We start from the raw sequence: 12,524 nt of genomic DNA on the forward strand, positions 1-12,524 counted from the left end.
CATCGGTTCTTAAGAGGCTTAAAAAATAAAAACCCGTAAAATTAAGATGCTATTGATATTTTACCCTTTGACGAATGATAAAACATTAATTAAGTAAAAACAAAGCTTCAAAATTCATTGATCAGTGGAAAAACGAAGCACTATAAGGCAGGTGGTTACATTTCGACCGTTTCCCGATTTGTGGAAACTCGGTTGAGTTTTTAGGAAGATCTTTATTTATGTTCAGTTGATACATATGTTATTGTATGTACGGTGAAATACATATATAGTTGCTCGACTTCGGAGGAGCAGGCAGGCTGAACTCCAGAAGCTCACCCATGTCTGTTGCTGGTGCGTTGGTTTAAATCCTGGTTGGTTGTGCAATGCCTAGCTTCCTGCTGAGATCGTGTTCTCGAAGATTCCTACGGGCTCGAGGTTATTCTTTGTTTGGCTGTGCCTCAAGTTTTGGTTGGTGCGTAGCTGTATGATGAGATTATGCTCTCGGGGTTTATCTGGAGTGAGTTGGTGATGTTTTTGCCGGAGCGCCGGGGGACCGCCGCCGCGGGGGTACCGGATTCTGAATTCCTTTTTGTTTCGGATACGGACTCCATTTTTAGTTCCGGATACCGATCCATGTTTCAGTTCCGATTCCCGATTTCTGTTTTAGTTCCGATTCCAATTAATTATTACTATACGTATTGTAATTTTATTTTAAATCATGTATCAATTTGTTTCCGAAACCACCCGTTGAAATTTCAACGGGCACAACACTAGTTGGTACTAAAAACCAATCAAGCAGAACGACGACACGCAGACGCTGAGAACATTCCACGTACATGAGCAAACGGGAAACGATCCGGAACGCGAACGACATTATTTGCACACGACCTTTAAGTGCAGCTGCACCACGTAACCTCTGGACAAGGACATTTGCTCACAGCCGCGTACAGCGTATCGTATATAAGCCACCGCACCAGCTCCAGACGCCAGAGTGAACATTTGGAGTTCAGCCAGCTCACTTCTCTGAAATGAGCAACTAGCTCCTTCGTACATACAATAACTTTTTTATAAACTGAACATAAATAAAGATCCTCTTCAACAAACACAACCGTGTTTTAATATCTTCTTCTTCCAATGCCGCATCCGTATTCGAACGTAGGCGAATTCTTCCCTATCATGGGCAAGCCGAAATAGCTTTTTGAGACCAAGTCCCATCCATGACCTGATGTTCCGGAGCCAAGAGAACTTCTTTCACCCAAGCCACCGTTTTTCTTCTATTTTCCCTATTGATTTAATATACCGGGATACAATGAATACACTTTCCCTGCCCTATATCCGTATTCGTGATTTTCGTGGCAAAGATTGTCGTTTGCGCGATCGCAATGTGCAAAATACTCCATTTACCAATTTTACGCGGCTTTTTACTCACGAAGATAAATATGTAGAAAGCTTAAGTAATATAAAAATGCTGTTGTCAGATATTTAAATGAATATTTACGTGGATATTTATATTTTAGATTTTGAAATATGTAATACATAATTTTTAAGAAAATCATAATTTCGGCATTGGCTGTCTTGTGTGGGGTTATAGTCGAATGGAAATTTTGAAAAAGCGTTAAACGTCAAAGTCCCGTGCCGTAGTTTGTGTTGAAGAGCGGGCAGGGGCTTCGGGGGCGCCGGGGGGCGCAGCCCCACCCTACCCACACCTCTACCCCCCCCATACACAAACCGCACACCGCAAGAGTGAGCTAAACCCTTATCTGACACTACTTACTATGAATCATGGGTTTCACCCCTAATACGCCAGAATTATATTGGTGCTTTCAAACAAATTACATTTCTATGTCGTTAACGTATTAGCAGTGTCGTTTCATATTACAAGTATGAAATGAATTTCCCGTACTATTGACGGTTACTGTATATTTCATTTATAATTATTATTCTTCAAATCGATTGCATTAGTATTATTTGCATTTATTGTAATGTAAAATTTTCAATACACATTCGTTTCTGTCATATGCTATCTCCCAATATGAAATTAATCTCTGATTAAATTGTATTATTTAAACATATGTTATCAAGATTGTTTGCAATGCATATCTATACTGAAATAAGTTAACTGATTGTATGTATTATAGATATCGTTTTAAATTATTTGACTCACACTTTAAATGAATTTACAAATAAAATACACATCAAGTCTCATCAAAAATTTAAAAACATAAAAATATCTTTTGCAGTATAGTTTTAAACTACGTATAATTTTATATAATATACCTATCTTGTATAATATCTTTCTTAAAAGCAAACCCAAAAGTTTATTAACAACAGCATATCGCTTTTTAATTTCAAAATTATACATATTGTACATATGTACAATCACTTAAATAGCGAATGTTAAGGTTAGATCTGTTATGTAAAATGTTCATACATACATACATACAAAAGAAAATGATAATTTTCTAATATGAATATTTAAATAGAGCAAAACTATTTATGAATATATTACTATGTAGGTCTGTGTATGATGTATAATATATTATTCTTTTATTTATTTCAGAATGGAATTTTTGGCAACCAGTATTGGGATTGCTGTATTCGCTCTTGCATTCTTATTTCCATGGTTTTTCACGTTGCTGAATCTTTTCTTTGTGACTATCCTTTCTATATTTCTTGGCGTGGCATCAGCCATATGGGCTCATATATATCTCTCTTCGCAGCACCAAACTCCTGCCGGTTTGGTGGAAAAAGTTGAAAAAAATCTACAGGAATTGAGGGATGACATCAATGTATGTAATTTATACACATGTACTGTCATAAAATTTACATTATCGATAACCGTATGTTGTTATGTTGCTTTTATCTTTATAGGGTGGAACGGTGAAGCTTCTAAAACCGCCGAATCCACAATCTCATCTGCCGGTTGTGTTCGGTCGGACTGTTGACAGTCTACTGCAACAACTCATAGAATTGATACTTAGAGATTTTCTATTCGTTTGGCTTAAAGATTTTGCATACAAACCGGAAGTCGTTATTGAAATTTTTAAAGAAAATTTATGGGAAGCAGTTCAAGACCTGTACGAGAGGATTTCTAGAATCGATGCAGATAAATTAATCGCTGGCGATATGATTACCAGAATTACGATGCATTTTGAAAAAATAAGAATTGCACAAACCACTGCGTTAGTTTTTTTTTTTATACAATATAACTATTAATTATTACGATGATTTTAGTATTTGATATTTGGATATACATACATACGTACATATGTATATATGTATGCTGAAACTTAATTTGCACAAGCTATTGATTAAATTTCGAATTATTTAATATTCTATCTGCGTATAAATGCATATAAAATTTAAAATCTATTATACCTAATTTTGATCTCAACATGTTTGTATAATATTTATGTATTTAGAAAATATGTTTCAAATGTACATATTATCAGTGATGGATTTAATTCGCAAGGGGCCCAAGGCGTTACAAATTTTTGGGGGCCGAGTTCTAAACCTACCATTATAAATAAAATATTTTCCGATTAGCACGTATATTTTTTATGTTATATGTCGTGCATAAAATATGATAAATCTCTTCTTTGTCAAAAAGGTTAATAAAAAAAAAGATCTCTATGAAGATCGTGAGAAGCTAGAATGTCCAATTTAGATTGATTTAAATTAACGATTTTCAATCGTCGTTCATGGACCAAAAATTTTCTGTTGTAAAAATACCAAATAAAGACAAAAGTCGTGCACTTGCCGCACTGTGATGGATAGCGAGTAACCAGGACTTATATTTTATTTTATTTCTCCAAATATAATGAATGCAGGATCTTCTTACTTTATGTATTCCTCGTCAAAACCTCTATGATTAGAATTATATCATTACGAAATAAAAACAATTCTATTCGCGGGAAGCCCCTTATACACGTGCCTCACAGATGTGAGAGAGAGAGGGGGAATTCAGTACGCGTCGCGCTCAACGGTCAGTGTGAGAATGATATCCGCCTTGAAATGATGATTGATTTGTTTCAGCCATTATTTTATATTATTCGACATTTAATACACGATAAAATGATTTTTATAGCTGATTATAATAATTGGCCTCGATGATGTATTATTTTAACTTAAAACAAACATTTTTCATTGGGACGCTTCGCGTCCAGCACAGTGGCTAGTGGATTTTTTTAGCATATTAAGGCAAGTGTTAATGCATTTTCGGAAATGCGTACGTGCACGCATACACGCCCCTTTGACTTTAATTATCGTCTGCGATATTTTGAAAAAACAAAAGTAAAACGTAATTTATTCACCAAAGTTTAAGGTGAAGATGCTTTTATTTATGAAAATTCCTTTTATAAATAAGCTCTGACCTATGAGTGCAAATATGGAGCTTGTGATGCACTTAATAATACAACGAACGCTTTTTTTTCTTCAGAAAGTGATGCAACTTTCATGATAACATGGATTAGTAGAGAAAAACTATATATAATAATTCATCAAAAATATTTTTCCAATGCGTAAATTCGCCATTGTTTTATATTAGGAATATATTCAGACTTTCTAGTAAGGCAACATATTTGAATACATTTGAACGTAATTTGATTATATTTTTTCAGATTTGAAACGAACAAATCTCCAGAATTCGTAGTGTCTCCATATTTAATATCAAGCGATGCCGAAATCTTTTACATACGTCATTTAAGCGAACTATTCATCATGTTCCTACTTCCTAGATGCTATTCTCTTGCACCAGCTACACATTTATTAAGAGAAGTTCTAGCGTGCAAAAGTAAATATAAACAATTAAAATTTTCACTCATGCAATTGTATTGAATGTTTTTAATATAAAATTAAAATTTTCAGTATTATATCCGGCCGTACAAATGATAACCGAACCCGATTATTTAAACCAAAAAATATTGAATTACTTAGAAGCGCAGAGGGCGGCGGCCGCCGTCCACAATCGCACTCACGAATACGCCAAAAGCTTCGAAGACTTCATCAAACTCATACAGAATTGCAAAGACATCGACGATCTCAAGAGGATCAGGTGGACATTTCACAAAATATGACCGTTGGCAAATGTTTCAGCGGTTTTTTTTTGACACTTTGATGCGCTTGCAGGTCTAATATAGTCAACGAAATAATGCAAGCCACCACTTTGCAAAACATAAGTCGCGCTAGAGGGATAGAAGCCGATGTCGGAAGCGACGGAGGAGGATCGACGATCCGTCCCAGCGGAAATGTGGTGAATCGTCGACAGATCGTTGCAGCTAGAAAACTCAAACGGTACATATCGCAGCTGTCGTACGCGAAGAGTCAATGCGAGGCCAAATTAACAGATCTGGGCTGGGACGGGCCGTTTCCGGCTCACGATTCTGAAAATGCCAAGGTTTTATATTAGATTTGTTGTGTTATTTTGTTACGTTGAAAGAAACTGGATGTAATGTGTTGGTTTTGTAGGTGTTACCGTTGAACGCTATCCTCGAGAGTATTTTAGGAAGACGCTATCTGTCGTTGTTCCTTGAAAATTTGTGCTCTCAAGGGCTGGTCGGTTATTGGATGGCTGTAGAAGAGTTGAGGTCGAGTCGTAGAAGCAATTGGCATCAGTTGGGTGCTGAGATTTTCTATACGTATATAAGATCTCCCAGTGCCGAGATTAAAGTTGATAAGGTATGTTTTTTGTTAGAGAGAAATTGGAAAATATGTTTTATATTAAAATAATTCAAGTATTATTACATTTAATAGGAAACGCGTAAACGCATGGAAGCGTTTTTGCTCGGCGATAAAGGTCCCGAAGTGTTTTATGAAGTTCAACAGATGGTTATTAACACGTTGTACGATAAATATTATCAATCGTTTCTTACTAGCGAACAATACCGATCGTTGATCAAGGCTTTGGCAACTGATGAAGATAAACCTGGTTTGTTATACATATGTGTACTACTTTTTTGTAATTGTGAATATTTTGATTTAACACTTTCAACCCGGCGTGTACCACCGGTGGCCACGCGGATAGTGCTATAGCAGACTATAATTTTACGGTTCCACTTCATTGAGCACCCCAACACTAAAATTCCTATAAAATTCTAAAGATTTAGGGACAACTCATTATATAAAGTGATTTAATGCCGTCACGCGTAATTAGGTGCCGATACGCGTGACAGTGCCGCCACATGGGCAAATGTATGAAATCACGCGCCGGGCTGAATGTGTTAAGTCATTGTATGACATTTTTATAACGTTTTATATCATATTTTAGCCTATATATGTATATATATATATATATAGATCAATGTTTGTCTGTCTGTCATGTATGCGTTCCTATACAATTCAACCGATTGCGATGAAACTTACATGAGTTATTGATGGTGTCTGTAAAGAAAATCACCAAAGAATGGGAACGGGAAAACAGGGATGAGTGGCATTGCAATGCAATAATTTCAAATGTGTTCGCCGCCTGCGTTTTTTCGACAAATGGGAACGGGAATTGCATATGTTATTGTGCATTGCAACGCATGCCGGGTTCAGCTACATAGTTAGTTATAAAACTTGTATGTATAAAATATATGAAAATTTGATACTGCTATAAGGAAAATAATACATCCTTATAAATAGAAAATTTTCTCTTCCTCTTCGTTTGCTCAATGCTCGTGGTCATTGATGACGGTCAATGAGCGTCGTGGTCATTGATGTCGGCTGGAATTTGATAGACGATCTGTCTCTACTTTTCCCAGTTCTGTATCATGTTAGGGACGATCCCGTCAGTACTTTGATTTGGTCTGACCATTTCTTGAGAGACTGTCCTCTTGCTCATCTTCCCTCCACAGTGTTCCGATGACTGCCAGCCTCTCCAAATATTCTTCTTGGCAATATGACCAAAGTAGGAAAGAATCCTTTTCCTACATTTTGTGGAAAGTTTCTCTGAAAATTCACACTCTTTGAGGATGGAGATGTTCTTTCGTCTTGCAGTCCATGGGATGCGCAGCCTCCGTCTCCAACACCACACTTCGAATGCATTTAGCATGTCCTTTTCTCTCTTTTTCAGGGTCCATGTCTCGACTCCATATAATAAAATGCGAAACACCAGAAATTGTACCAGATGGATTTTCGTTCTTCTCATAATAGAGTGCTTCTTTCATATCTTTATCAGACTGATCATTGCTATTTTCGCCATTTCTACTCTTCTGCGGATTTCAAATTGGCATCCTCCTTGAGATTAAAGCATGTGTGTAGATAAAGTAGTCGACTTCCTCATAGTCTTTCAAAGCATTGCACTTTATGAGAAACTGAAATCTATCAACGAATAGGATTTTTGTTTATCTCTAGACTCAGACGTCTACTCTCCATCTCTATTCTACGAAGTAGTTAAGTCATTTCATTCTCATTGCTAGTTGTGATGTTATGTCGTCCGCTAATCTTATGTTTTTTCCACTGCCTGTTATTATGCCACCTTTCCATCTGTCCAGTACTTTTTTTTAATTATGTATTCCTCATATATGTACATATATTAAAAAGATCAAGAGAGAGTAAAGAAGATAGACATATGCAAACACAGACTTAAAAAATCAGAATTAGTCGATACTTAACCGTTGATTTGCCGTTATGTAGATCAACAAATCGTGGAAAACTCTCCAATGGAAGAAAGGCAGCTCTCTGGTGACTCGGTATCCTCGAACGAAAGTGCAGTAGGTGCCTTAAACGTCGGAGAACACTCTAGCTATGCACGTAAAAAATTGGATCAACTTCAAGAAAGACTCGAAAACAAAACTCAGGTTCGATAAAATAACTCTTCAATAGTCTTATTAAAATGCTTTCTTATTGTATGTAATACATTTGCTATCATAAAACGTTTAGGCATTGCAAGCGTTACAAGCATCGCTCAAACCGGAGTCAAAGGTATTGCAACTGCTACGAAAGGAAGTGACAGTTTTAACCGAGGAAAGACATCGTGTGGAAGCCCATTTAGCCAGAGCTCACGCGTGGGCTCAACACCTCGGCAAATGGAGAGCTACAGTTCATAATGCCGAGGTATTTTCTTCTTAATTAGGTCTCGTTGAATGTTTTTGTGGAATTGTTCTAATCTTTTTGATGCTTCAGTTCGATGTAGACTCTCAAATTCCTCAATTTGTACTCGTCGTTCATATGGATGAGTCGTGCGGTGAAGGAGAGGCCAGCGAAAAAGAAGGCATTTCAACTGGTTGGGTCCTGCTTAGAACTTTGGCACATTTTCAGGTGTGTTTTATCATCGTTATAAGAATAAATGAAATTAACAATTGTCTTGGGATGTATTTTATTTTTGTTTTGTTTTTTAGGAATTGCATAGAAAACTTCGCCCACTGTGTTCTGGAATTAAAAATTTGGAATTGCCTTCGAATACGTTTAAATTTTTATTTAGTAAAAACGATAAAAGCTCATTAGATAAAGCCAAAATGCAAATTCAAAAATATTTACAAGTAATTTTTACAATTCTTACGTATATTATTCAATCAAATTTTATTATTAAAAATGTTATTAATTCATATGTGTTCAGTTCATATTAGAAGACGAGCATTTGAATCAAAGTGAGGCCATTTATGCGTTTATGAGTCCCAGTTCGGAGCATCTCAAACACAATACACCATCACCGAAGAAATCCCGTTTTTCATTCTCTACGCTATTCAAAAGGTCTTGTTTTAATATTCAAAAATATATATTAATAATATTCCATGTATGTATTTTAAATAATGTCAAATACTGATTGCAGCGGAAGTAACGAAAGCGGTCCTCGCAATTCGTACGAAAAGAACGATCTCATCATAAGAGAGTCGGGTGAAGACGATGACATATCGTTGTATCTCGACGGAGAAAGCGGCGAAGTAGGCAATAAGAACGTAGCTGGCAGTGGAAGGAATATCTTAGGCGTACAAACGAGCAATAACGAAGATGGTAAAGACGGCATAGCTGAACCTCTCTATACGCTGATGGGAGAAGTATTCGACATGCGAGGAGTCTTCAAATGGTTGAGGAAGACTTTGATATCATTCGTTCAAATAACATACGGCAGGACAATAAATCGGTATGTTGATCTATGCATGTTTACACCGAATCCGCGACAGTGCCTATTGTCTGAAATCGGCAAAAAAATGACCGAATTCATGAAAAGTGCAAGCCCGTTGCTTTATTCATCGAATAGGCAAGTTAGGTGTCGAATGCGTGCATTAAGTAGTGTATAGAATTCTTAAATTGTCATTTTGACAGTCGAAGAAATAATTTTGAAATTTAGCCCCTATCAGTTAAATTACAATTATCTAACCCTTAAATAAATAAGTGTTGGCTGTTAAGATTTGATGGGCGAACACCGAATCTGTCGTGACAGCTATTTTAGAGAGGTTCATTCTTTTATTTGCAGTTTAAGAAATGAGCATTCGCATATAATATTGTAGCGTGGACTTGAAGAGGGGTTTCCAGGATTGGAGAGAAAGACGCAGTAGTGATGTGGAAGTAGTTTATTCGTCTGCACCCATCGGCTCTCCAGCTCGGAATGCTTTCCAGTTAGATAGCGCCCAATATGTATACTCATTGGGCGCAATACACATACAGACATAAGCCTATTGGTCGATGAGTCGCGCGATCATATTGGCCGTAACATACGGCTCCCCTATACGTCGAGGCCATTTTGGCGCGAACGAGAGATCAGGTGATTAGCGCTGGTAAACCATCGGTCCACGAGCGCCAACTAACCTAATCTCTACGTTACAATATGTTTAGATTTGACAGATCCAGACAACACTGCACTGAGACGAGTGAGGCGCCCACGTGACCAATCGACGGTGTCGCCATCGAACGGCGCACACGTACAATGGATTTTGCCTTTACTTAGTGGAAAACGTACTTTGCTCAATGCATGAAAAAGGCAAGAACATTTATGCCCAATGCACGCATTCGGCAGCTAACTTGCCCATTTGATGAATTTAAGCAACGAGCTTACACTGTTCATGAATTCGGCAATTTTTTGCCGATTTCACGAAATAGGCAATTTCACGGATTCGGTGTAACACATATAATGATGAAAGATTTTGGCTTATTTATGTACTATAGGCGAAAAATCCACCGGATGAATCTTCGCCGAGTGTTTTTTTGAACATTTTTTTTATTATTTTAGACAAATACGTGATACTATAACTTGGGTATTTTCTGAACCCATGCTTCACTATTATATCAATATTCTTATCAAATCGTGGTGGCCCGGTGGTGTTCTAGCAAAGTCGGCCGAACATCGCACTCAAGCTATGAAAGGTATGCTCTTTTTTTTATTATAACATGAACTTTTCTTTCAAACTGTTATAAAAATGATTCATTTACGTTTTGCGCAGATGAAACGCGAAAAATAGCTCGGCAACAATTCATCAACAACATACCAGAAGTTCTCACCAGTCTCGTCGGAACGCAATCGGCTCAAAGAGGAGCGCAAAAAATATTTGATACATTACAAAATCATGTACAAAATAAACAGTTGTTTTACGTGAGTCGTTTTCGTACTGTACATATATTTCAAATGCAATGATGTAATATTATACGGTGCTACTTTAGTATGCGGTCTACCTTTGAACGCAGTCGACTATTTTTTTTTTATTTGTATCGTAGCAACGAAGTGTTTATTACAATTTGTGTTTTTTCCTGCCGCCCCATAATGTTGTCGAAGCATTTCTATCAAAATATCGTCAGCAGATACATATCTCTTAACCAAATCTTAAATTAATAGAGCCAACCTTAACTTAACCTAACCTATCCTGACCCTTAGATAAATAGGTGTTGACGTTAAGATATTTATTTATTTATTTTTAACATATATGTATACCAGGAAGGCCTTACAGGTAAACCCCAATGCGCCTTCCTGGCCAATTACAATGCAGCATTTTTATATAAGTCACTGAATTACGAGACACCGAAAAACTCGCAAATCAATGAGACATCTATCAAATTGTACACAAACATATTTATTGCACATTAATCAATCACAAATTATAGGTGACATATTGTATAGGAAGGATTTTAGCCAATTTTTTCCGGGAACCGTTTCAACAATGAAATCAGAGAAAATTGGCAAACTCTGATAGGAAACGATCAGAGTTTGTTTTTAAACGATCATTTAAGATTAGGTTGTTAGTGTCGGTATTATTTAGTCTCAGTGTCAGTGAGACCGCATATTAAAGTAAAAACGTGAAGGTAGATCGCATACTAAAGTAGATATGTGAAGGTAGACCGCATACTAAAGTAGCATCTATTATATACTTAAACGTGTGTATTTTTTATTTGCAGGATCTCTTTGAATTATTTCTGATGGAAGTGTTTCCGGAATTGAAGCAACATCTATAATGAATTATTGAAAAAATATATATGATTATTATATTTGTGATTTATTTTTATAGATGCATATTGCCAAATACGAATTGAAATTATTGTGTTTAACACACGCCAGTATAATTGTGTGATTTGAATACGTATATATATACTTATGTAATAAGAAAGATTATAAATGTATATTATAGTAATGTGGTGTACGTTTGAAAGGCAAAAGAAATGGTTATGATTTTATTTCACCGATTGGCAAATGAATGGCGAATGAAACGAGGCGAATGCACGTTAGCGTATGCGCAGCTAATTGTTATCCGAGTACCTGTGAATTATTGAGACTTAAATAATTTATGAAATATTTATATTGTTTATCGTACCTTATACATTGAATTTTCATATCTCTCTAATCGGAGCGAATGTTATTTTACCATTTTTAATGTGTGTACATATATTTTTCCTTTTCTACGTTCAAAAATGATCAAAAATGAAAGTGTTTAGACCAAATATTACTACCTATGTATGTATATGTACTTGTATTGAAATTTTTATGACAATATTTTGTACCGAAATGTGATTTAATCATTATCGTTATTTTTCACTTTAATAAATTGTGATTCGGTTTATTAATGTTATTGAAATGGACTACATTCCATATATATATAATACAGTGTAATATGTCAAATTATAAAATATATATATGTATATATGTATGTATATGTATAAATTTAAACTGAAATTGTTCTGCAAATTATAAATCGTAATTATATCAGCTTTAATTGTGTAGCTATAAAATTTAAGCAAAAAAATATATACATATTCAAAAATGCTTTTAATATTTAGAAACATTCCTGTTTTGTTTTGTTTTTTTTTTTAAATTCATCCTTTTTTAGTAGTGTTAATTATAAAGATACTTCTTATTAAAATATAAAGAATAAATAGATAAAATATAAAGAATCGTAAGATATAAAGAGTTAAGCATGGTTAGTATTGTTTTCAATTATCCAATCTGGATTCGCTTTAATATTTTTAATGAATTTTTTCATATCGTTTGAATTATTGAATGCAGAGAAATGTTATAATAATAGAAGCGCCTTTACGAATAAATAAATTGTTTCAATATTACGCAGTACGTCTGCATAACTACGCTAAAACGCACGGAATACAATCAGGGTCATCACATATATTTACTACAGAAATTAAAGTTT

The 12,524-nt window shown here is 35.5% G+C and overlaps 1 protein-coding gene across 1 annotated transcript; it reads left to right on the forward strand.

Moving 5' to 3' along the window:
- Positions 1–1,566: 1,566 nt before the first annotated feature.
- Positions 1,567–12,166, forward strand: snz (sorting nexin snazarus). Its single transcript, XM_077435471.1, has 17 exons — positions 1,567–1,722; positions 2,540–2,768; positions 2,851–3,161; positions 4,599–4,771; positions 4,846–5,032; positions 5,107–5,374; positions 5,446–5,655; positions 5,731–5,905; positions 7,594–7,757; positions 7,840–8,013; positions 8,083–8,217; positions 8,298–8,438; positions 8,516–8,649; positions 8,729–9,040; positions 10,127–10,260; positions 10,338–10,486; positions 11,284–12,166. The coding sequence occupies exons 2-17, from the start codon at positions 2,541–2,543 to the stop codon at positions 11,338–11,340; spliced, it is 2,952 nt and encodes a 983-aa protein (XP_077291597.1). The 5' UTR covers positions 1,567–1,722; position 2,540; the 3' UTR covers positions 11,341–12,166.
- The last annotated feature ends 358 nt before the right edge of the window (positions 12,167–12,524 follow it).

This window comes from Arctopsyche grandis, chromosome 8, assembly GCF_051622035.1.
Source record: "Arctopsyche grandis isolate Sample6627 chromosome 8, ASM5162203v2, whole genome shotgun sequence".
Taxonomy (NCBI): Eukaryota; Metazoa; Arthropoda; class Insecta; order Trichoptera; family Hydropsychidae; genus Arctopsyche; species Arctopsyche grandis.

Coding starts and splice junctions, on each gene's coding strand:
- snz (XM_077435471.1), top strand. CDS start 2,541: ATGGAATTTTTGGCAACCAGTATTGGGATTGCTGTATTCGCTCTTGCA. Junction 8,218..8,297: donor GAACTTTGGCACATTTTCAG/GTGTGTTTTATC, acceptor TTTGTTTTTTAG/GAATTGCATAGAAAACTTCG. Junction 10,487..11,283: donor AAAATAAACAGTTGTTTTAC/GTGAGTCGTTTT, acceptor TTTTATTTGCAG/GATCTCTTTGAATTATTTCT.